Genomic DNA, 26,924 nt, shown 5'->3' with positions numbered 1-26,924 from the left:
AGCACTGTTGGCATCTTCCAACATTTAACAATGCATAATATCTCCAACTGCATAGCCAGCCCATCCACAACAGTTTTATGCAATATTTTTTTGCATATATTCTGCGATACATTGAATTCCTGGGCAAAAGCGAGCTCAGCCATGTTTATCTCCTGCAGTTTGGAATGCAATTCCTTCCAGCTCATAAAAGCAACAAAGTAGAAAGGAACGCTAATATTTATTTTGTTCCCTTACAGACACACATCTTTCAGAGACACCCTCCCTTTGATCATCCAGAACACACAGGAAAGGAAGGGAAGAGGACAGGTGAGAATCTGACTGAAGATTTTTTAGTTTTTATACTTTTACTCAAGAGCATATTTACTGCTAGTTTAGCCCCAAACAATCAATTCAAAAAATTATCTAATCTCAAGGTGACAGCAGACACATATTTGGGACAGGTTTTGAAGATTTCCTCAGCAATTTTTCGGAAAAATCTGGCCATATTGCTAGTGATGCTGTTAGTCTCCTCTCTTCTTCATTGGGTTGCGACGTTAGTCAGAACCCTAAACCCACCTGTGGAGCCACCTCTACTGCCTGACTAGATTTGAATCTACATCTTTTGGGTGAGTACTGAAATGTAGTACAGCTTCAGAGGATACAGAGACAAGTGTTTAAGTATTCATTTCACACTGCTAGCACTACAAAAAAAAATCCTTCCCTTACCAGAATAAGGTATCTGTGAGCCCTTTATTGCTGTCCCATGCCTTTTCCCAAGCCTAAAGGAAATTAAATGAAGACAAGTCTCAACCAATCTCATAGCCACCTAAGGAGACAACCTGCCAACCTGAATTGCACCTGGAAAACAGCCCAAGCTCATTGTTAGAAATTTGTATTTAAAGTGTTTAGTTCACATTATGAATGGCAGGTTTGAGTTCACATGTACTCATCCTGAACTTTATGCTTGTGATATGGAAACAAACACCTTCAGATTTCATAATGCTTAAGACAGGAAGACTAATTCTGATGATATTCAAAATACTCAGTGTTGTGGTGTGCCATACAGGTCAGTCACTCACTGTCCTTCACCCAAATACTACTCATTTCCCTCCACCCTGCCCCACACTCCAATAGCCTTCATCTCACGGACTTCCCAGGTTAAGCCCACACAGCCAGCTGAGCTTCAGGAAGGGCGAATAGTCAAATATGCACAACATAGACATTGCAAAAATATATTCCATTTCACCAGATTTTGTATCCCGGTATTTGCTGTAACCCTTCTCTCCAGTACAACATGCAGAAACTCATCAGGGGATATTATACAAACAAATGGCATCCAGCAGCAGAAAAATAATCCAGATCATCTCATCAAATCAGCAGTTTTGGAACTAATCAGCATATAGAAATACTCCTGGGGAACTTGGAGATTCTCAACAAATCCAGAATTTCCCAAGCTGAATTGCTCATAGGAAATATTTCTGGAGTGAGAAACTGAAATAGTTTTCAGAAAGCCTTGGATACTACCTGGTTATTTATATATCCACTGCTTAGACTTGTATGAACTAGTAACTGCAGCATACAACACAGACTATTCTTCTTCTTCTGTTCTTAATTCTGCTTTTACATACTCATTCTGGAATTAAAAATGAAAAAATGAGATAAATATGGGACTCAAACCTTCCCTTATCAGATTTGCTAAGTTACAAGAGGATTCTGAAGCACAGCAGCACAGCTTTATGTGTGCACGAGGATCTGCCCTGCTAAGCGTATCACCATTGTCATTCAAATCAGCAATTGTTAGAGAACAAGTCATCAACAATTACATATGAGAGTCAAATTCCACACACAGACCTCAGCAGCTACAAGGTGGTTGATCAGAATTAAGTCCCATAAACTCAAAACAGAAGAAATTTTGCTCACGCTAACTTTCATCAGAAGCACAGAACTGCTACCTGGCTATTGATTAGTGTTTTTTTCATATTAATTACATCTACATTCAGAATGGTAGGTATTGTCAAAAAATAAAAATGGAGACAAGTCAGTTGGAAATGGTCTCAAACACACCAATAGAAGAGCACTGAACAAAGCAAAATCTTGCTGAGGAGTTCTTGACATAGCTGTCCTCATGCAGAGACTAACAATCATATTGTATACTATATTACACACTATACATATAGACAGAGCACCAATAGAATGGCCCCAGTAACACACAATTACTTTTGACACCAGCAATAGGTTTCCTGGATTTCTTCCATGATTTATAACCAGAAAAAAAGTCTCTCTCACATTCAGACATGGAAAAAAAAGAATCAATTTGCTCAAGCTTATTTGAACTGTGCTTAGCCACAAGCTGTCCTTTCTCATTACATCATTCCAGCTACTACCAGGCAGAACTTCAGCTGCTTTCACACAGCAACTATAAGCCTTTCATTTTTTCTACTATCATTTAAAATATTAATCATTTCCCTATTAAACAGCAAAGATAAAAGACTTTGGCCCTGTCTGTCAAGAAACTAAACCATACCCGGGAAAATTAAGTTGTGTTTGTGTTCCATTTAATTTTATTGCTTCCAAATGCTGCCGTTTGCCAATAGGATGTACTTGAACAGGAAGACAAAACCCAGCACACGTTCCTGAATGTATAGAATGCATATGAACATAATTAATTGATGAGAACTATAATTAATATGCAAATAAATCAAGTGTGAGCATCCCAAAAATGTATGAAGTAATACTAGACATGAATTGACTTCATACCCAGAGACATTTGTTCCATTTAAAGAAATGTTAGTCATGTGGTAGACTCGTGAGGGCCCAGAATGTCCCTGACAGTCCGGAGTGCAATGGCTTTCACAAGTAGCACGTGCAGGTGGGACTTATTTTACCACAGTAGCTTTATTATAAGTTGCTGAGAGTTCTGTGTCAAATCAGGAATGAATTCTCCTGCCAATGACAAAAGCAAGAATTCCTATTTAGTTTTTGCTTAGTACCATGACCAGCATATGATTTGTGTATGTCTATACTGTGGACTGCACACTGGTAAAAGGATGCCAGAGTTAGTGGTAAATAAAGCAGCAGAGTACCAGAAAGCCTCTAGCTGAAGCAACTCCACAGTTAGCTTTCACAGCTATACTGCCAGGGCAGCCTGACTGCTGCCAGTACTTCAGCAAGTTCTCACAAACCAGGGTACTACTGCTCCCCAAACGCCGCACTCCGCAATGGAAGCATCCTGACCGCATCCTTTGATCTGACTCCCCAGCAAACTGCAGCAAGCTGGAACAGAGGCATTGTGAGACAGGAACAGAATATGGTAAAAAGAATGCCAATCCACCGCAGTGTAACTTGATGCAGCCACATCTTACATGCAATGTAGGGTTTTACACATGCGCGCACACACTCTCAAAAAGGGTACAATAGCAGTGGGAAAGGCTCACATAGTATAATAGTTAAGGACTGGTAAAAGAAACTTAGAACGCAGGCAGAGTTTATTTTTTGAGATTTAAAGTAGGGATTTAAGACATTCCCCATGCATAGTTTCTGGAAAGTACGCGTTCAACATCTTGTTGACATTTCACAGCTATACCTGAGCAAATACTTCAGGCTGTTGGTGATTATTTACTGTAAAACATACAACTACTACAGAATATTTAATTTCAGTAAAAGAGTGTTCAGGTGAGGAGACCTGAACAGGGCCCACACTACAAAACACTACAGGTAATTCAATATAGCACACATAGAAGCCTCCAAGCATTTAAAGCTAAAGGGAAACACTTGGACCTTGATGACAGGTAGCAACCCATGGGGCAAAGAACATTGCAAGCCATGCCTACAATTAACAGCCCCCAAACAAAATTTGGATCAAAAATTGGGGTACTAGTAAAGACCTTCACAAACATAGCCTTAAGGTTGAAAACACATTTGCAATCCCTTGCTGTCATCATTACACCTTGTTCTGGTATGACACCTCTAACAGATGTTTCTAAAAATGTGTATTTCAGAGTCTTCTCCTGAACTCTAAGAAGCAAAAGGCATCCATTAGCTGCTCTTCTACAGGCAACCAACAGAAGCACAACACACTAAGTGCTTTACAACCTCAAATCTAAAACCTCTTCCTCCTTGCTTTCTCCAGCTTTCCACATAAAGTGCTGATTAACAGGCCCACTTTAGGAAGGCAGCAGCCAAAAGGATTACCCTTTCTTTTAGGCATCACTGGTATTTCAGTATCTAAAATCAATTAACAAGCTGTGTCTATTAAGAGACCCATGAACAGCTAAAGAAAGCTGCTTGGACTTGCCTCTTATCAATTCTTAGCAAGAAGAAAAGAGTAGTGGGAAGCTCTCTTTAACAGGAAAATTTTCTATGTATTAAATTATTGTGTTTATGCCATGGAACCAACTCTTTGTTTTCCTACAAAAAAGAAATGTTTTTGTTTTCTTACAGTAAATCATGCACGCACTATGCAACCTGGCCTTCTTTTCAGGGAGCTGACTGCATTTGCATAAACAATATCAGTCTAATGTTTATCAAGTCATTAATTCTTCATGAAAGCATACAGCTGTATAAAAAGGCTTCTTTTATGCTTCGAAAAATTCAAGTGTGTTATTAAAAAACACATAGCTGCATGATTGTAGATCTTGGAAATTAAAGATCATCAGGGCTAGCAAATAAAGCAATCAAAATGCAGAAAATTTATGGAGAGTTTTTCACTGATTTGTTACTTGTTCCTTATTGTGAGGTGTATTTACATACAGATAAAATTCCAGATCATAAATAATACAACAGAAAGTTGTTTTTTCCCTAATTTGGCTAATTTCATAAAAGACTTGCAGTGACATTATAAAAATATGCTCATCTACAGCTTCTATAACTGAATCAGACTGGGTAGAAAAAATTACCTCTACGTTTCTTCTTCGGTCTTCCCTTCATTACATCCTCTATATCCTAAAAAAGAGTACCACTCTAAAAGTGTACAACAATCTTTAAAAGTAATTAATACAAAGCCTTATAACTGGACACAGGTGCAAGTGACAGAACTTTACCACAAACTTTACTCTAAAACATTTAGATTTCTCACACAACATTTTTATACACTGGAAGTTATTCTTTCAGGGAACTTTTGAAGGGGATGTGGTTAAGAGGTGAAAAAAATGAAAGCATGGTTCTGCCATCAATTGCCACTTTATTGCTGAAGTTTCCTGCTTCACTGAGTGCCTGGGAGGCGCACACACACTCCAAACACTAACCTATATGATACTGGATGTCTGTAATGTCCAGAATGCCTCCTGACAATAATAAAGAGCCTCAACTTATTGGTCTGGCATTTTCAAGGGAAATGGAGACAGTTTGGGATAAAATTTGGCTCTTCCCAGGTGGAGACATTCTGGTTATCACTCAATCACAGGGTGCCTCCAACATAAAAAGGCAGATAAAGAAACAGAAAAGGCAAAGACAGCAAATCCTTTTCTGCCATCACCTCAGGATTTAATGAAAAGTCAAGCAGTCTCCTCTTTCTCATATTTAAATAGAAAGACTTCAGGCCTGTGCTAGAGGCCATCAACTTCTCCACCTGCTTCAGTTTTTCCCCTTTATCATCATGTGATGTATGTAGCCCAGCTTCTGACCTCCTTGCTCATATTGAATAGCACCCCAGCACATGCCAGCACAAACAATTCATGATAGGATGGACCCCAAGGCAAACACACAGCTCCACTGGCTACTACACAAAGTGTCTGCCCACAAGTGCTCTGTTCTAGGACAAGCACTGCAAACTTCCACTCTGATTTAGCCAGATAACTCTACAAAGGCTTCTTTTGATTTCATTAGGGCTGCACACTGAAGAATGACACTTCAAAGTCAAGATGGTTACAGCCAAGCCAACACAATTAATACTTTGCAATCCAAGAAATCCATATCAAAAAAAACCCTTAATCTCCAGACAGCATGAAAAGTCATAAGATAAAGGAAAAAGACCATGTTTTCCACTTATTTTATAAAAGACACTAAAGCTTTTTCTACTAGCAACGAGGAATTGCCATAAATCTAAATGAAGAAAGCCTGTTCACTGAGCAAAGACAAAACCAGTTACTGTATATCACAGCAGAAGAAGGATCTAAAGATCAAAGGGTAAATACCATTTCCTGCAATGTGTTTTTCCAGAGTACAGCTTACTCAGCTCCTGAGTAGCTTTACAGTAGAGGAGGAAAAACTATGAAAGGAGGGAGTAGCATATGTTTAGGGTCTGGTAAATAAACACCCAGACACACACACAGAAAAGCCATGCTTATGTAGTGGAATCGATGTCTATGGCTATACAAAATGGCCCTCTTTTTTCCTGTTGTATCACTTAATATGTTCTTCTCCCTTATTAGCTCTTAATCCAGGTCAAATGACAAGCTTTGCTATGGATTCAAACTCCTAACCACATGCTTTGTTTTGCTATGAAGAGCAATGCTTACTTCATGGCTCCCAATGGCCAGCGGATAAAGGCCCCTTCACTACTCTATTCACAGCACAGCATGTAGCTCTCTCCCTAAATCTAAGAAATACAGTGCAACATTATGACTGTACAGAGTGAAAAACACTAGAAAAACAGCTACAAACACAAGCAAGCAATTTTGTAAGAGCTTTTTGAAAGGTTTCAAAAGTCCCAGCTCTCAAAAATAAACTCTCTCCTCACTGGGTTATATCCTTTACCGGTATTGATTATTCCTTTGTATCACAATGCCTCTAGGTTTTCCTAAGAGCTTCTTACAGAGCACTAGGGACTGCAAGGGCTATGTATTCTAGGGAAAATGCAGTGAAAGGCAGAACAACAGAAGCGATCTGGAGTCCCTCACATACAAGCTGAACCTCTCAACAAGACATCCAACACAGCAGCTCTCAGGGACAAAGACACTTCTCTGTCACAAAGAGAAAAGAGGGGGGTAGGAACAGACTTGCTGCTGCTGTGGGAGGGTTCGATACCAGCACTGGCTTTCAGAACAAACATACGACCAGGTGCTACAGCTTTTGGAGACTAGGAAGTGAGACCCTCAAAAACTTCCCACATCTCCTGTCCCATGGGAGAGTCCCTGAGCAAGCAGCTGCAAAGGCTGAATGCCCACGGAAACACAGATGGGCCAGGAGCTACAAGGCACAGCTCATTACTGGGACCCCTCACTGTTAGGGCCACACAAGCTGATCCCTTGGCCATACGACCATAGTTCTGCAGTCAGAAAGAGGGTATCCCCCAAAATACTAGGCAATCAGCTATTACCACGTAGTAACTGTGGGTGAAGCCTAACTTCTTCCAACAGTGACTAGTGCAGCCAGGCCAGAGCAAAGGGAGCTCCTTTGTTTTTACCCCAAAACAAGGGCCTGACTTTTTTTCCCCTGACAGCTAGGGACTGCCCTCCTTTCTGTTCAGGAAGCCAAGGCTAGTATGTTTTACATTCCCCTGACAGCCAAGGCTCTAGAGCAGGTTCTCCTTACTCAAGGAGCAGATCAATGAAGAGTTGGCTTCAGGCAGGTCTGAGCGAGACTCCCACCAATTTCGGACAAGGCTTGAAGACAGGGACAGTATTTGTCCTTGTTTATCTTTGTTGGAGGACCTAGAAGCAGTAGAGACCTTTATTGACTCTTCTTCGCTTTATGAATTATCCACTTAGGCCTACAAGCAGCCTCCCCAGATGCTTCCCTGCAAGTCCTTGCAGGCAGCTAGTGCAGCAGGAAGACGAGCTGCAGGGCTGCACCTCTGCTGTCCCTCTCCTGTGAGCAGGATCTGCACCCACAAAGAACAGCCAAACCTCTCCACCACTCCTACTTCTGGCACTCCACAGGCTGAGGAGCCACATCTCTCTCTCAACATAAACACATGCCCTTGCCTCAAGAAGCACAAAATGCACCCCTCTGATCACTAACAGGAGTGAACTCTACAGAGATGGACTGACTTCACAATAATCAGCTTCTTTTATATGCATACCAGTTACCTCATATCAGAACACCTCTCTTCCTCCTCCAAACGTGATAAATAACAACCTGCTTGCTGCTAATCCAGGGGCATTGTTTCTTACTCCCAAAAGCTCTGTCCTTCAAGCCAACATATCCTTTATTCTCACTCAGGAGAAGCAGGGTGGTTTCCACTAACTTTGCCTGTTCTATTGCCAAAATGGAAACCACTTTGTCCTCACACTGAACTATATCAGTATATTTAAATATCTTCTATCATGCAGGAACCTATTAGTTTTAGATAGCAGCTTCCAGCCAATGGCTTTCATCTGAAGTTACTTTAAAGGCTCCCCCATCCCAAAAAAAATTACAAAAACTGAGGAAGAATGGTGAAATTTCCGTTATATTAAAATGCCATCAAGCAAATGCAAGTTACTAAAAGGTAAAAATGTCTCTAGAATATCACAAGTACAATCATGTTTGGCACTGCTTCCTTGTCTAAATCTAAGGTTTCTCTTACATTATAAGCGTCTTCAGATACTATTTTTAGTATCTTCTCTGAGCATTAAACAATTCAGTCAGCCACTTAAGTATGTGAGTAGTCCCACTGAAATGCAAGCTAATTTCTTTCTGAATGCAAATTATCCGTAGTTCTCAAAAAGCCATTCAAATTGTATTTAAATGTAGAGGACCTTTCTACCTGCAAAAATCTGAACGTAAACAATTTCCTATCAAAGTTTATTGCAAGCACTTCAGGTAGGTAATAACGTTGACACTCATTGGCTTAGTTTTTGTTAATGGAGAAAATGTACAGAAAAACTCACTCCATTTACCAATCCTTTGGGAGATTTTCATTACTGGCCTTATATAACAGCAATTGAAGATAGAAACAAAATATTATTTAACAAGGTTTTATATGACAGCATAAAGAGTGACTGCTAGCTGAGTGTTGATTCAGACATATTTCTGCTAGGGTCACTTCCCTGCCAAAATATACTTCCAATAACCATACATAAATTTTATTTTTAATAAATAACCACTAAATGGTTGTATAAACAGAGTAAACTGTGGGTAACTGTAGTTTATAATGAATATCTGTTGTAGCAACATTAACAAATACCTCGCACAGACTGACTCCGAGTCAGTGCCACCATCACTAGCTTGTTGGTTGGTGGCAAACCAAACGATGTTGGAACACATCAGTGGTTTCCCCTAGTGAGAAATCTACATCCTCACTACATCAGCTTTCGCACTCCTGAAGTATCCCTCGTGTTTCTACTTTTCAGATGTTCAGCTTTGGAAGGCTTAAAATTTATAAAGGAATAGTCACTGACCCAGAAAGTCACTGTGGCAAGACTGTTCCTATACCCTGCCCAAAACATAAACACATAAAACACGCTTATGTGGAGGCAGTGTGTTCTGAAGTTTGAAATAGGAGTCTAGGATTAAAAAAAAAAATCAGCTACCAACTCCTTGTGTGACCTTGGGCAAGTCTTTCAACACCCTTATCCTTCAGTTCCCAAACTGTGTAGCTAAAAAAAGTGATTGAAGGGGCCTTGTGAAGGTTATTGATTGATTGCTGCTTGCAAAGCCTGCTGAGATGCCACTGGGAAAAGAATTAAACTGTATGTGTTTAAAGAATCAATGTATATTATTAGATTATTACTGAAATAATGGTCAATATATTGCTGAAATAATGGTAAATATATTGTACCCAAAAAAATGAAGAAAAAAGAAATAGAAAAATAGTTGCAGATCATTCTGCATAAGGTGAATTATATGCAGTACAGTATACCTGATCCTGTAGCAGTAAAGTTACAGGAAGCAGAATGAGACCCTTTTGTAAGAAGGGGTCTGAGGCCCAGGGCAGTAAGCACTACCCAGAATTAGGCACCCTCACTCTTGAGGGGCTTAGTTGGGTCCTGCGCATTTAAGTCTTCACAATGGCAACCATTCATGAAATTTTCTTCAGGTAAATCACCCAATTCCTTCAAAAAGCTACATTGTAATTTTCTTGTTGCAAAATCAGTTCTATTTTTATGCTTTCATCAACCACATGTATGTTTAGGTAAATTCTGATTTGTCAACTATGCAAATATAAGAGGCATTATACACTTTTAAGTACTGACACATTTATAACTGCAATTTCTCTAAAACGTCATTCAACCAGGATTGATTATTTGCTGCATAGTGAGCAGAGGAAAGAGAAAGAAAGGAGCTATCAAGCATTCTTGCTTTTCTTTTTAGAAAGGAGGAAAAAAATAGGCTTATCTTTGGAAAGACAGACCTTTTAATAAAAGGATGAAGCAAGCATTAAGCAAATAGTATCAGCATATCTGGAATTCCTCATAATAATGGAAGAAATATTTAAGATGGCAGAGAAAACCTTATGGGTTTTCAAAGACTTCAAATGCATTTGATTGAGTGGGTCTTCTACTGATGAGACTGATTTCCTGATATTTACTGATTTATTTCCTGCAACTTACGGGTGCATGTGGTCCATTTGCATGATGCATTTAGCCTATTGCCCTTCCAAAAAAAAAAAAAACTAATCAGGCCACATTTTTCTTGACTTACTCTATGTCTCAGGATGTTTGCATCTTAAAATAGTAGTCATTCCTATCTCCCTGTGGCCATTGTATTTTTCCACCACGCATTACCAGTAAATTCTGTCCGCATTGTTATTGGTGTACTCAGTTATTATATAATCAAGATTTGCAATAAGTTGCATGGAATGCAAAGGTGCCTTTCCTCAAGTATTTCTCTCTCAAAACCAAGTAACAAAGCCACCTTGACTCCCCATGACTTGAAAACTTGCAGTAACTACTTCTATAGAATAACAGGATTATTTTCACTTACTGTTATAAACCTTGTAAAACAATAGCCAAGGAACAGGCTCTAGTACCTTTACTGACAGAAAATAGCAATGAAATCTGAGAGTCATCCAATTGACTTTGACAACTTGCAGAGTAAGACTATTAAATTAACCAAGTCCCATCTATGGCTCCTAAACAGAAACCCCAACATATGGTTTGACACCTTTCCCACTGCTGTTGGGGAATGTATGTATTTACTTATTAAGCTTAGACAAATAGATTTATAGACTATTCTAACAATAATAATGAAAAATCGTCTCCAATCAATCAAGAAATGCTATATAGCATGTTTCTACAGACCCAGATATTATCCAGGATATGGGCATTTACAGCATAATTGTCCCACTAAGCCAATAACATCACCTTTAAATGGAGCTGACAGTTCTTCCCATCTGTGGTAAGAATTCAGTCTGCTTTACAGTAAAAGCTGTAGTATGAAGCTCACTCCCTCCACCTGTCTCATGCAGAAACAGCCAAAACATGCTGCACTTACAGTTTTGTTAAATGAGGTCATGTCCACTGGGGACTGAACAGAAACTATTACACCTCTTTTGCATAGGAGCATATAGTTGATATGTGGCTTAACATAGAGCTATATAAACAGAAAAGAGCAGCCAACTCTCAATATTTGACCCTGATTTTGTATAATGTATCCAAAGATAGATTCACTGAAACTTAACAAGGATTTTGTATTCATTTTGCCTTTTTCATGGATTGCTGTAGCAATGCACTCAATGGCTATTATGCTTAGCTAAGTTTAGAATATTACATCTATTTCTGAAGTACACTGGCTCTTTCCAACTCTAAATAAACCACTGAAAGGCTTTAGGAAACTTTTCAGTATTAGCACACACACACAGCCAACTTGTAGCAACTGGAAAGGGGTTTTGCATTATATGTTTGATGCAGACTATGGGCTTTGGACAAGGCCAGGATAGCGACATTTATCTTTTTTTTTCCTTTTGATGGTGTTTTTTCTTTATTTTTAATAGTAAGAATTTTTAAGATTGGGAGATCCTTTCTCACAAGCAATATTTGAAAATATCTTTAACAATCACCAGAAAAACAGCAGGGAAGATGGAGGCCAGTGCAATCGCTAAGAACTCTGAGCTGCCCAGGCCAAGGGGCAGCACCCCTCCTGGAGCCACATTGCACTTATTCCCTAGAACCCCTACAAAGGAGGAAATAAGGAAATATAAGTCCTTCAGTGCAAAGATTTATCTCATGTTTACTGTAATGAGACAATGGAAATACTACCATCTTATTACAGCATAGTAAAATTCCTGCACAGTTTTTACCACCTCTCTCCCACAGCAACTTTCATAGGACCACAAACACCCTCCTTCCACCTCCTCAGGCTGCAGCACACCCACCCATCCCTCACAGGTGCTTCCAAACTCCTGATTAAAAGCACAGGTGGACCTCAGTGCACTACAACGTGATGAGTTTAAACATTACAACCTGTGTGGATACAAAACACCATCCCTGGTCCTAGAGAGGATTGTTTAAAGTACTCATGGCTGGTTAAGGCTCTTTAAGAAATGCAAAAGCAAATTTATGTCTTCTTTTTACACTTCTATTTTTCACTTCTGTACATTGCTCAACTAAAACAACAACTTTAAAGTCTCAGTGTACAATAGACGTAAGAAAAATAGGAAGCGATGAGAGAGCGTGGCTCTAACTGCTACAAGTTGATTTCATACCGAAGTCAGAAAAAGCCCAGCAATTTTTAATGCACTTCAAAAGCACAGGGTTTATCACAGGTTGTGATTTGGCCCACTTGGCTGACATTTTAACTTCAGCACATCTCCATCCAAGCCTGAAACCTGGCAGACAACATAGCTTTCCTTTTCTCCTTAGCGAGGGATCCAGTTCTGAGCGTTCAAACAACTGTGACTAAGATCACTTTTTGTATAGACATAAATTGATTTCACAAGACAAATTACAAGAAAATAATCCCCCAAAAACTTCTAAACTTAAAGTAGGCTATAAAGTCAGTGCTGAAGCTGAATCATCATTAACATTCTCCCCACAAACAGCAATTGGAGCCTTGAACTCACCTGCATGCAAGCAGCAGCAGGGGCTCTCCAGGGCCAGGCCTGTGCAGCTGCAGCACCCAGTGCCTCTGCGGGGACAGGATGGGCCAGGCCAGGATGCCTGCCCATGGACCCAAGGCTGGGAAGCGACTATAGTTGAGCTAGAAAACAGCCCCATTGCAACACCACTCAAGAAAAGAGCAAATGCCCCTAGTGTTGGTTTAAATAGGGCTTCCGGGACCATGGCAGGTGTTTGAGAGGCCTCAGGTGAGGCCACTCAGGACAGTTAAGGCCCTGCCATTAGTGGTCTGTTACAGGACCTCCCAAGAAGCTGGTGTGTAGGCCTGGGCAGAGTCTCACCTTCAGCTTCCAAACCTAGCTACCATCTCCTCAGAGTTTCTAATAACTCCCACTTTTAGAGCCTTTTTCCTTTTTTTTTTTTTCCTCCAAATAACCTTGCAGTTAAGCCCAATTTTATAGGCGTTGTTTAAGCCTGATAACTAACTCATGAATTTGACATTGAACATGGAGTCAGTTACGAGAAGTGGGGAGCCGGAAAATACCTCTTTGATTATACAGTGTGTCACATACTAATGGAAAGTCATTCCCAAAACTTTTCTGCTCTTTGAAAGCATTCAAACCATGAGGCTTTCACTATTTGTCCTGGGAGGTAACTCTACACTGTATGAGGAAACGTTTCCTAATAGTCGGCCTAAATTTTCTTTCGCTCAATTTCATGCTTTTATTCCTAATAATACACCCTTCAGCCATCCTAAAAATCCTCTCTCTTCTGAATGTTTGGACCCTTGCAGTATGCTAGACAGTTCACATATCCTCTTTAGTCATTGTTTCCTCATTCAGATATTTCTTTTGGAAAATAAACTTGGCAGAGACCAGAAGACAGCTCTATTACCATCAAACCTCCTGTGAATGCAACTGGAAAAAGAAAAGGTCCTCAGTTAAGTACTTCAATGTGCAAATAACACACTTTGGAGTTGACAGCGATCCCCAGAGTAGTGATTCTCAGAAGCTCTTTACGTGGAAATCTCACTCTGGAATGGAGAAGGAGCTTGAACCAACTTAGGAATCGAGAAGGATGATGGTGTGTTCTCATCACTAAAGCACATGTATTGGATTATCTGAAGCTACTCCTGGCTCTGCCATCAAACTACTGTGTGGTCGGTCTCCTGTGCCTTTGTTTCCCTATCTATCAAATGGTTTTATGGGAATGTGGCTTTTCTTTTTTTCTTTTTTATTTTTTTTCCATTTAGTCTTTCATTTGAGCCTGAGTTTTCAAGCAAAAAATTGAGGGGGAGAAGAGTACCTCTGAAAAATATTCCCTGCAAAGTACTTTGAATGCTAAAAGCATTAGGATATACAACATATATGTTTCAAATACTGAAGAAATTAAAAATTTCTTCCTGTTTACTAGTTGATGAGGAAGTAAAGCACTTCCCTAACTCAAAGACGGATTTCTGACAAAGTCTGTCAAAGGTCTGTAGGGTGCTGCTGACATTCCAGGTTTGACTGGGAAGTGAATGTGCAAATGGAAATCTGTAAAATGATATGATGGACTGCTTCCTTGATCTTCATTCAGCATGTAAGTACTCATGTAGGTGGTAGCTGAGGTGTGACTAGAATACTTTGTGTGGAAGCAATCTTGAGACAAATCTCAGCAACACTGTGCTATGTTGATATGATATGGACAGACTAGGTGGAGAGGATGAGAAACACCATTTAGTTTCCATAGTCAGTAACCACTCCAGCAACCACATCACTCACCAGCACCTAAACCCCAAGCCAAATTTTGTGCTGGGTTCACAGCACCCATCCCTGCTCACTCATCACATCCTACAGATAGTAAGTCTGCTAACGGCCTCAGCATCAGTACCCAAACCAGCTGCATTTTCTTGTCATGACCCAAATTCCACAGTGGGATTTGGATGAATTGCAACAAATTGCAGCTGGATTTTCAAACCTGCATGGGAAGAAAAGCAGAACAACTATTCTACAAGCCAAAGGGAGATTTCTTGACTCTCATTTCCAGGGCTAAAAAACTAGAATAGGAACTAGTTTTTATACAGATGAATGTTATGAAGTATAGGGATGCACCATCCGCTACATCCAGTCTTTTCTTGGATTTCTGCTCCTGGCCATTCACAGACGAACATAAGTTTTTGAGGAACTGAGTACTCTATGCCAGAACTGACTAATTATGAATAGGTTTACCAGTAAAAGGAGATGGCTCTGTACTTGATAAAGTATTTTAGGAAAAAAAAAAATATATATATACATATATAAAATAATAATAATTAAAAAAAAACAAAACACTTCCTCCCCTGCATCAGCCTCCCAAATTGTTTTGGTTCAGCCTCAGCTGATTTCTTCTAAGCCCATGATCATTTGATTAGAGCAGTATAAGGAAACACTGACAAAGTCATACCTCATCTCTTCACTGACACACTTCATGCCTTATGTGTTAAAACAGAATACACGTAATCTGAATACAGGTACAGGCTATTTCCTATCACTAGTGAAAGTAAATCATCTAATGCCAGATGAATGAGCTAAGACAGAGTCAGGTACTGAATATAGTCTCCTTAACCACACAACAACTTCTTCTGTATTATTTTCCTATCTTTTCATCTTTTTACTGCATCCTGGAAGACTAGGTTTAACTTTGAAGAAGTACACAATAATAAGCATAAAGTAGACAACATTTTTTTCTCTCATACTAATTTTTCTCTGTTCATTCCATAAACTTAGCAAAAATTGCATCTCTACCAAAAGGACTTCTTTGATTAATTCAACGTTGTTGCTGACATCCAATGGTAATACATTATAATGAACACTGCCCTATGCCCACACTGCGTCTATCACGAATACTGTTATCCCACAAATTTCCTATGTTCATATCCAATTATTTATACAAAGGGGAAGAAGAAAAAAAAAAAAGAAGAAGAAGAATACACCACTTGTTTTGGTAGATTTTTAATAAGAGACCAAGTTCTTTCTTCAGAGAAATACGTAGGAAGAAACTCATCTGTCTCTGCTCAAAATGAAAGCACACATGATTACCCCTCCTAAACATATCCTTTGTATTTATCTAGTTTGGTATGATTTGTTTCTTCATGGTATTCTCTTCATTGTAAAGAATCCAGTCTCCTGTGTGTGGTCAAATCTAGTTTGTCACTCCACAAAAAATACTGGTATGAATCAACAGTTTGTCTAAAGTAACAATGTTATTACTGTTCAGTGACCAGTAATGTTATGTGAATGAAATGCATGTTTCTCCAAATTCTTCTATGAAAGCAATTAGATTTACAAATTCAAATGTACAGTGGCAAGACCTTTTGATTTGTTAAATCAATAACTTTGCTGGACATACATCAGTTTGTATCATGTGGGTCTTGGACCACAGAATGAGACATAAGTGTTCTAAATACACCTTCATGTCCTACTATATTTAAAAAAGATGCTGTATTATCTTAATATGTATTATCAAAAACAAGGGACTTGGTTAAATAAATTTTTCACTGATATATTTCTACTGATGTTGGTACAACCACAACAGCAGCAAACAAGTTTAACAACAAACCAAGCTTCATATGGACACACAAAATTTCTAAGAAAATTAGCTTCTCCATCTACTAAAGTTAACCAATGTATTTGTAAAAACATTATGCACCAAAAATAATAATTTTAACGAAGGAGGGAGGAATAAACCTCAACATCAGAGCTAAGAGCAAACAGTAGTGAAAGCAGTAAATTGAACTTATAAGGTCCAGAAAAAAACATGACTCACCCAGCCTAGCAGACAATATGTGAAAAATACTGAATGGGAACATGCCACTGAGACAAGATGAGACGAAGTAAATATGTCATGTAGAACAGATGCTGCAAAACAAACACAATGGCGAAAATAATTATATTTTAATCAAAGTCTCAAGAGAAAAAAAAATCAACGTATTAGCAAGTTTCAAAACAGCTGCATCTAGTTTTGGACAACAGAATTTGCACTTGCAAAAATCCCATCTGCAAATCCAGCCATGGAGGAGATGCAGGTACAATCCATTCCAGTAACTGATATATGGATGTTTCTAGCTAGCTGGCTGATAGAGTAACACAGCTGAGTACCTGAATACTCACATTCACCTATTCCTAAATAATTTCCAGATGATTCATTTGCTGCCACAGGCTGTGCTTATCAGAAGGGAACTGCTGAACTTCACCTTACCATTCTAAACTTTCAATTCAGAAGACCAAAGTTAGCTCCCTTAGCCCATGTTCAGTATTCAATCTTAAGGTTTCAGAAAAGGTTACAGAAGCGATGTTAAACGTGCATATCCAAGGACAATTCTCATCTAGTAGTAGATGAGACCTAATCCATGAGGCCTGAAAAACACATATTTAAGTCAGGAATTAGCACTTATTGTGAGTAATGCTTCCAAAAGTGGAATCTCGAAAGACAAAAACATTAGAACACTGCAAAATCTTACTAATTAAGTTAAAGACATTAACAAGTGTATCTGTAAACACAAAATTTCAGAGGCTCTGAAATTTAAAAACACATTCAGATGGTTACAGTTTTGTGTCTTCCATGATTATGAAACATGAACAAAGTAAAATTATGATATAGCCCTGTTTCTTCAGCTTCTGGATCCAGAATCTGAACTAGCCTCTAGCTCTGATGAAACAACAGAGTTTTAACGTGAGGGGGAAAAAATCTTTTGTTAATGCTTCTGCAATTATTATGTATACTCAAATATACATAACAAAGTCACAGACCCCATAACTGGAAATACAGAAGACTGAGGTCTGACACCTTTCTACCTGAGATCCTGAAAATAAAATTTCCTTCCTAAAACTGATTTAGTTTTCCAAGAAATAATTATAAGATAGCTGTGATCAAGTGGGAGCGTTACAATGAATACAGTAGAGAATTCCCACCAAGAATTAATGTTCCTCAGAAGGTAGAAAGCTGGTGTGTTTTTGTTGTTGTTGTTGTTGTTGTTTTCCTTGTTTTTCTGCTATTGGAATTCAGCCTCCCTCTTTTTTCAGAAACCACAGAAAAATGTCTCTTGCTCAGCTTCACACTCACCGTGGCAGAGGTTCAGCCAATAAAGGCAGAAAGTAAGACTCCTGGTAAAAATACAGCAAAAGACAACTCTACTACAACAAAGCATTTGGAGAAAAAAGACTGGGCCAAACATAGCTGGTTTAAAGCCTGACTCTGACCTCCTAAACTTAACGGATTTTGAATGCTAATAAGGATGAAGCTGAGCAATTCACAGAGCTGGAGAAAAAAGCATCACGGGAGCATGCTTATGCTCTCTCTGTATACACATAGACACACACACAAACACACACGTATTTGGAGAAAGCATTAGTGTGAAAACGATTTCATTGCTATTCTAAGCTGTCTTTAGCAAAACTTCCACAACGTTCAAAAACCCAACCAAACCAACAAACAATCACAAAACTGCAGGCCTCTCAGCAAACAAACGTGTAAAAAACAGAAGCAATCTAGAAAAACACTGAACTTTAATGTGTTTAAGTGCTTTGCTGAATTAAGGTGAAAGAAAGCATTTTAAGCTTTGAACCCTATTCTGTTACTCTTAAAAGTTATGCTTATAACTGGCAACATTTGAAAATCAGATCACTATTCACACCTGTAATATTATAAGTGGCCTGGGAAAACACAAATAAAACTAATTAAATGCCATAGCTAATTTATTTAGTCACTTCTTGTAAGCGATATGAAAGAACACATTTAGTGCATGAACTTGTACATGAAAAGTCATCTCTCTGTAATAAAACTTTTTTTTTAACCTCCTGAGCTGGACCCAGCTGCTTTTCATACATCTATAACAAACTTTGTGCCAAATGAACTGCTTATATATTTTTCTAAACAAGCCCCACTTTACTTTTTCCAATCAGTCCAGACAGATGGCAAGTAAAGAAAACACTTTAGAGTCAATCTGGTGGAGACCGTCACTGAAGTGCTTTTGCCAAGAAGAAACAGACTAAACATGAATGAGGCCAAATAGCGAAGCTTGTTTTACAGGCTGGAGGTACTAGACTTCTCTGGGCTTACAGAAACTCAATAGTAGCTTTAAAGTGCTTGCAAAGAACCGCTTCTCCCTTTTCCCGCAGCATGTAGCAACTGCATTCTAACTGGGATAGCAATATTCAGTCCACACAAGCGAGAATAGGTACTGCATTTCTAAAAACACTGCCAGGGAAGTGTTTATTTTCATCTTTTTTTTTTTTTTTTTTTCCTCCTGATGTACACAATAGTTTCAGCACCCCATGGAATAAGTATATTATTTATCATTGCCAAGAATGAACTTTGCGTAATTTGCCTACAATATTACAGAATCACTTGCTCCTATTCAAAGATCTGACTGTTCATTTTTTGAACAATATCTGAATGAATACCACATTGATACATGTGTATCGACCCCAGCCTTTTTTTTTTAATCTGCTTTTGTGAATGCAGCTAAGGAACTAAAGCAAAGAAAAGGAGGTAAGAGAAGACCCAAAATAAAAATTCTGGCAAGGTGCTAGATTTTCCTACAAGACTTTATTCATGTTTGTAGTATCTCGTATGCCTTACACTACGATGCAATACCCGCCAAGTACAGTGGTTTTGTTGCTTATCACTCTGTAAGACCTAACCAGATACAATAACCACTGTAACAAAATTAGTCTAAGTGTAGCATATAAATCTGTTTTTGCCCCATGAGGTTTCAGACAGGGTGGTTAAAGCCTTGGCATCCAGGCTTCATCAATAGAGGAAGGATCATTTAAGCAGGAAGTACAGAGAGTACAATATAGTTTTTTAATCAGTGAGTCAGATTCACTTTGAACCTTTATCAGAGAAAAAATGTCATCGGTTATCTATATGACTCAAACTTGGTTCTTTTTGTAGAAAACAGAATCTCTTTTAAGACACTCAAACACTGATGGTATTGGGAAGCCTGAGACTCTTTCCTTTAAAAGGAAAAGTCTGTTTGACAATTTGTGGTTCTGTTTTAAATGCATGTAAACTACCAGGAGAAAAGAGGAAACACAAAGGTTCCACGTGCTACTCAAATTAGCATTGTCTTCTTCAGTAACTGATGGAGCTGCTATTGTGTCAGGATAGACATGTAGAGTATTTTGAACCATCAATGCAGAATTACATCGAGCTGTTTCTGAAGATAGAACCGGCTAACTACTTTACATTTCTCACAGCTTCCACCTTCTGTTCTTCAGCTTTTCCTTTGTAATGCTCTTTCCTCATCCCCCCCCCCCCCCCACTTTTTTTTTTTTTTCTGATTAAATGTAAGGTTTTTTTCCACTCATATCTAGCCATCTGAGGATGAATCACCAGGATCCATTTCCTCTTCTGTTCATCTCAAGCAGTGGGCCAGATTTCAGGGAGGTCAGTATGCTGGATGGGAAACATCTGGATATCCAAACTGCTGTCTGATAAGCACTGCTGAGAATGTGGCAACATTTGGTGGAAGAGTAGCTCTTTAGAAAAGTCCTACCCTAATACCGCTCAAAATTATTTTTAAGTCTAAACAACTACAAACAGACTGAATTATTTGCCCTCACTAGCTCATTATAAAGTAGTGTTGCTTTGCCTTGTTTCCCCACAGGAGTATTTAATTTACTAGTGTATTCAGCAGACACTGTAATTTTATGTCAAAGCAGCTACAAGTCTAAAGAAAAGCATCAAAAGATGTAGATATAGATAAATAATCAGGGATCAGTTTAAAAGATATATCCAGGAGACAAAGATTCAAAAGATACTATTAACTAGATTGCACAGTGGTAAGGACATTCAGTAAACAGATTATCTCTAAGAAGCTTATCCTGTATTAAACCACTAATGAGTCGATGCTGTGATAAGACAGTTCTGAAAGGCAATGTATTATAGACACAGAATAATAGGAAGGGAGTAGCACAAGGTTTCCCTTCTCCCACAGTGCTCCCTGCACACACTCCAACTGCTGGTAAGTGCAGGCCTGCTGCTTGACCCAACAGGTAAGTCATTCAGGTAAAAGCTGATCAAATTTAGTGTTACAAAATTGTTAGGACAAGAGAAAAAAACACTGCGCTCAAAGCCACCTGTACAGCTTCCAGCATTTTCACAGAAGCATGGAAAGTGCAAACCCAGTAAAAACTTTGCCTGAAAGCAGACGTGTTTTTCTGCGGAGATCTCATTGCAGAACGGTGATGTAACAGTTTCACCAAGAAACTCTCCGAGGTCAAGAACTTTATAATGATAATTTCAATAACTGCAAAACTCATCCAAGACTGAAGTACATTTTTCCTATCACTAAGGTCTTCACATCATGAGAATGAAATGATCAGAGTGAGAGGGGAAAATTGACATGAACAAAACTTGCCAAAAAGACCAGTTCAGACCCAAATCTATGGTATTTACAAGCATCCCTTTGAACTGAGAGATGCATTAAAACCCGCCTAAGTCGTAAAGCAGCTTCTAGTTTTCATAATAGAAGAGGTCTCTCTATTTCCAGGACCACCAAGCATCCAGTTCCCAGAGCAATCCCTAGACATACTGCATTTGATTTCTGAATACAGAAAGCATCAACCACTTTGTTTTAAATGTTTCTATGACTGCAATAACAAAGTCAGCATCGATACAACATCAATTTGCTGCAAGCTATAAGGAAATCACTCCATCATTTCCAACACATGCCAACACATACTTGATTTATGAAAAGGTCAGGGAGCAAAAAAATTCTCAAACCAGTGAAAAACGTGAAATAATCAGAAGGAAGTCTAGATTAAAGAAAAAAAAAGAAGAAGAAAGATTACAAATGCTGAAAGGGCAGGGGACAGGCACAATAAAGAAAGAGGCTGGTGAGCAGAAAAATTTAGGAAAGTTGAAGCAATTACCCACTAAGTAAATTCTCAAGACGTGTTACAAATAAGCATGTCCTACCAAATCTGAGTAGGAATGTGCCAATTAGCAGTGCAAACATTCCAATTCTGAGAATATCTGGCTGTAACAGTGCGTCTTGGAGGGCTAAATCGCAAGGTTCAAGCTGTGGACTCAGACGATGATAGTAGGGCTCCAGCCAATTTTCAGGGTACCTTTTCAGAGTCAGATTAGGCACACAGCTCTAATGATGGCAGAGAGACTAGCTGTCATGCAGAGTGGTGAAAAACAGCTTAGTGTTTTCACTATGTATTTTTCCACCCTCCAGAAAAAGCATGTTTGCTAAACACAAACCATGTAACCTTGTTGTCGTGGATAATGCATTAATTATACAGTTCTACAATTAGCAGCTTCAAGTTAAAAATAAATAAAAAAAGTTCACAGGTTTGCAGGCTGTCATAAGAAATATCCACAAAGTGTTTCTTTCTGTTTATTTAATCTGGTTGTGAAGTTGCTGTGGAAAGAGAAAAATAATGATGCATAGAAAAAAAATCCTCCTGAGAATCCAGTCATTGATTAAAAAAATGTTAATTAAGAATGCATGCCTTCAGAATGGTATCTAATTTGGCATACAGGGAAAAAAGCATCTAAGAGTGAATTAAAGGCAAGTCCCATGATAAGGATGCTTTGGTTTGGATTAAACTGCTAAAAGCCTCAGTCTTTAAACACTGCAGAAAAAAACATACCTACATATACCAGAGGGAGTATTAGCATTGTAAAGAAAAACTGCATACAATATGATAGCTTATAATTGCAAAGACGGTGGAAATAAAAAGTTTAATAAATCACTTTTCTTCCAATATTTTTTGCCTTTCAGAATTCTCTCCTTTTTTGGCTAAGTGCTTGTAGTAAAATTGCAGTATAACAAATCTTCATTCTGCAGGCCTCACTGTCTGGCAAGTTGTTGGAGAATAAAATCTTGATCTATAAATTAGCAAACTGAAAACCTACTTATCTAAAAGCACAACGCATACCCTCAGGCATTTAAATCCCAAGGCTGGTAGGTCGGATCTAATTGTTTCCATCGTTCTCTTTACTGTGAGCACACCCAGGATGATATGAACCCCCTTCCCAATACTGGGAACGTACCAATAAAGGCTATCATGATCCATGAGCTGACCATTTGCCCAAGGAGTATAAGCAGTGAGTATGCTGACACACAGAGGTTAGTAGATTCTGGCTTGTGGGTGCTTAGAAGAGATCCATACAGGCAGATAAGTACTACAAGCTGAGAGTGTTTGAACAGAATTCCACTGCTCTCCTAAATCTTACATTAACACAGTACTGTAACAAGAAGATTAATAGCCTCCTGCATGCATTGGTTACCACATACCACATCATGCTGACAATCCATACACATTGCACAAGCGAAAAAGGAAATGGTTGATGTAAAAAACATTCCAAGGGTTTCATATTTGTGGAATTTCTCTTTTGCATTAGGCAATTCCTTTATTTCAGTAATTCACAAAGAGGTTACACATGCATCCTGAAAGGGCAGACTCAGCCAAAACAAAATGCTCAACTGAGCATCTTTATTCAACAACATCGATAGAAAAACATTTCCAACCATACCAGCATATGCTCAGTATTGAGTAGAAACGTGCCCCAGATTTTTTTGCTTCCTGAAAAGTGGGCAACACAGCCCAGAGGGAGCCGACGGAGGAAACTATGAAATGTATTGATTCCACATATTTCTTCAACGTGGGTTTCTGTGGAAGTACTATCAGCAGCCCTGTCTGGTTTCTTACAGTGATTCATCATCGTGCTGGCCCAGGAGACCAGAATGATGTAAGCTAAACTGGGACTTTCAAGGAAGCATAAGGAGCACTGGCATGACACCCTCATCAAATTTAATATATTGGCTAATTCTTTTAGACCCTTCCAAAATCCCTAGCCTTAACTTCATGTTTTAAGCACAGGTAAACCTTGCCTACTGACCTTTAACTACTGCCAAAATAACAACTGCTGCATCTGCTAGTACTCCTTTTACGGGTATCAGTGGCCTCTTGGGAAGCAACCAAACAGAGATGGTAAGATTGTTTATAAAGCCTGGGAGCAGCCAAACCAAACCCTTTGAATCCAAATGGTCCTAAACTTTGAACTCAGAAAAAGAATAAAAATCAAAATTTTATACCCAGAGCTCCTTTCTTTAGTGAGTTGAGCCCAAGCCAGATCCAACTGTCCCTTTCCTTTTACTGACAGCAGATCCTGCTGTAGCAGCAGGGCCCTCCTGAGAGGCGAGTGAGGTTCCAGGATTGGGGTAAGTCTCTGCCTGTCAGCATATAATTTCTCATACTCATACAGTGACTTTGCATGTCTGTAGGTAGAGATAAGGAATTATCATAATTGTCTTTAAGGAAATGAGAAGAAAGCTATTAAGGTAAAGAACACCTTTTAAATAAGGTGCATAAAATGAAGCATTTTTGGTCCAACAGACCAAGAGACTATAGCTGAAATGCTTTTAAATTAAGTTGGGGCAGGGTGGGAGGAAGGGGTTGAAATTTCCAAACTCTGTATGCAAAAATGCCAAATTAGAAGCTTTCTGAGGTTGATTTTTATATGCACTGACATCCTTTTGCAGTATGTTGGCTATATACAGGAAATTTCAATGTGAGCTCAGCCAGTATAAAGTCCTTCAGTACTACCACAATGCTAATGATATTCCAAGCATCCAAACTAAAAATACTTGACTTGTTTTTTTTCAAATAGCCACTGCCTCCTCTTTCTCACTGAGGGCTGTGAGGCAGAGGACTGTTTCCAGCTTCTGTTACTGAGTTATGAGCACACAAAAATTTCACTTTGAACGTACAACAACAGTAAGGAGGAAGAGGGATCACCCTCATAAAACTCCCAAATATATCAAATTGTCCAAAGAAAGAGCAGACCAGACATGCAAAAAAATCAGTTAAAAAGTTTAGAGTATGAAATCCTGACTCTTTTCCATTTTTCCTCAGTTAAAATCTCTAAAGAATATTTTATAGTGCTATTTGCACTATAATCTCTTTTACCACTCCTCCTCACGCCTTACCTCATCTATATTATATCAGCAGACACACATCTGTAGGTTACAATATTCTCTGAACACCTTAGTATTAGATACTTTTTAGTAAGCAATTATTTCTTCATAGTTTAAAAATATACAAATAAATCTTAAAACTCCTTGTTAACTCTGCATTAATTATTTTTCTTTCATTTACTCAGATATCTAAGAATAACACACGGGATAAACAGATTCAAATGCATGCAAATATATATGTGCATATTTACACAAATACAGCTGAGGTTGTCTAGAAGTGATCTAGCAGAATGGATAGGAAAAAAAAACAGAGCTGTCAATAATAGTTCCCAATGGCACAGGAAAAACAGATGAACCAGTGCCATCTTCTCCAAACTGTGGGCATCATTTCTGGTTATATGACCCTGAAAACTGTCCTGCTTTTTCAGTGCCAGGACACCCACTGCACTGGTATCAATATCAAGCTGGCTTCTTAATGCCTCACTTTTCTGACCCATCTCACCTTATCTCACAGAGCTCATTGCTGAAGAGAGGGAGAGCAGTCGTGGGGTGCCGAGCCCAGGGAAAGGAAGTAGCAGCCCTGGGGTGCCGCTGGCCCTACTTACCTTCACAGCCCAGCAGAGCCAGTCCCAAGGTGGTTGCACAGAGGCTGCTGACCAGCTTCGAAACATGTTTTCTTCTATCAACGTCCTCTACTCTTCTACAGACAAAGAAGAAGAAGAATACATAAATTTATTTGGGATTTTATGTTATTTAGGGAATTATTTTCTTTTGCAAAAAAAATAAAGATTTTTTTAAATGTTTTGTTTTTTCTTTACCAAGTCTCTCAATATGTTCATTCTTTTGGTAACTTCCCCATAGTTAGAGGGACAAAAGACTGCTTCAGCTAAGAGACACAACAGGAATCATAAAGGTTTGATCATGGTTTAAATTATGTCTGATAGCATAGGAAACATACGGTTCATAAATTCCTTGGGTACTTAGTGGGATACACCACTACTCTCACTCCTCTGTGTAAATCCGACACACATCTGGCACAGGCTTACTTTGCTGGCACCCTTCACAACATGAACAGCTTTCTTTTTTCATTTTATATCTCCTTTTTTTACTGCTGCTTTTTGGGTCGGTCATCTAGGGGATCCCTTATTTACCAATCTTGTAATGCTTCTAAAGTCTTTCTGAAATCAGCCATTCTGCAGTCATCATGATTCATATACAGTTATTTTTTGTACTTCTAAATTGATTACCTGTGCAACTAATGAAAATCATTACCTCTAGTAACTTTATTGCTCCATGGAGTATGCCATACAGTACAGCTCATCTCAGATTTCCCCAGTATTACCCATTAGAAGTCACCATTTATTTCTCTCACCCATACTGGCTTCCTCACTAGAAGCAGAGCCAAAACAAACGAGGAAATCTCCTCATAGGGTTGTTTTGCATCTCCTGAGACTCACATACCAATAATCAAAATAAAGGAAACGCCAAACCAGTTGCTGCTTAATACTTTGTAAATGAGAAAAAAAAAAAAAAAGGCACAATTAAAGGAGGAAAAACATTTGCATCTCCTCACCATTCCCCCAGTTACCTTCTGCCAGATCTCAGCATATTTGTCGCTAGCAGAAAAGCAGCAGCATTCATTGTGTGAACATGAAGACACTGAGTCAGCAAAATGTAGTGCAAAACCTCTTTCTTCTCCATTTGTTTAGACTCAAACAAAAGGGAAGAAGACGTGTCCTTTCCAAAGGTGCTTGCTTGTCCCACATCATACCAGCAACAGAACTGTTAGCAGTAAACAAACAACACTCGGTATTAAACAAAGCTATCGACGTGCAAAAAAGAAGCACTGTTTTCACAATACTTGGGCAAGCTATGAGGCAGAGGCATGAGGCAATGATATGCAGCTCTCCTTTCCCAACAACAGACACTCCTCTTTCTGCCCTTCGCTAGCCAAGCCCGTGCAAACGCAGCTGCTGGGTCTCATCACCCAGAGGAAGGTCGTGGTGCAGCCGGTCCTTTCAGATGAAGGAAGATCACTGCGTCTGCGTGTTCTTGACAAAAGTCGTATGCACCTACAGGACACTGAAGGACTGTCCCTAAAGAGTCTGTCCACAGTACCAGCCAGGACTGAC

General features: G+C 38.9%; 1 protein-coding gene across 5 annotated transcripts in view; it reads right to left on the bottom strand.

The window, feature by feature from the left end:
- LOC310903851 (uncharacterized protein) overlaps positions 1 to 26,701 on the bottom strand; it is a 209,100-nt gene extending 182,399 nt beyond the window's left edge. Inside the window, exons 1-3 of one of the 5 annotated variants that reach the window (XM_083847827.1) lie at positions 26,381 to 26,701; positions 25,398 to 25,492; positions 16,623 to 16,714 (exon numbers count right to left, since the gene is read on the bottom strand). In XM_083847827.1, coding sequence (XP_083703953.1) covers positions 16,623 to 16,714; positions 25,398 to 25,492; positions 26,381 to 26,493 — 300 coding nt within the window. In that variant the 5' untranslated portion in view covers positions 26,494 to 26,701. Of the gene's footprint in view, positions 1 to 12,841; positions 14,664 to 16,622; positions 16,715 to 25,397; positions 25,493 to 26,380 lie in introns of those variants that run through there. The other 4 variants (XR_014587865.1, XR_014587866.1, XR_014587867.1 and 1 more) reach the window with 4 other exon arrangements.
- Positions 26,702 to 26,924: the final 223 nt, after the last annotated feature.

The sequence above is a fragment of the Anser anser genome, assembly GCF_964211835.1.
Source record: "Anser anser genome assembly, chromosome: 9".
In the NCBI taxonomy this organism is placed as follows: domain Eukaryota; kingdom Metazoa; phylum Chordata; class Aves; order Anseriformes; family Anatidae; genus Anser; species Anser anser.
Note: the sequence above shows the minus strand (reverse complement) of the source record. Positions and strands in the feature narration are given on the sequence as shown.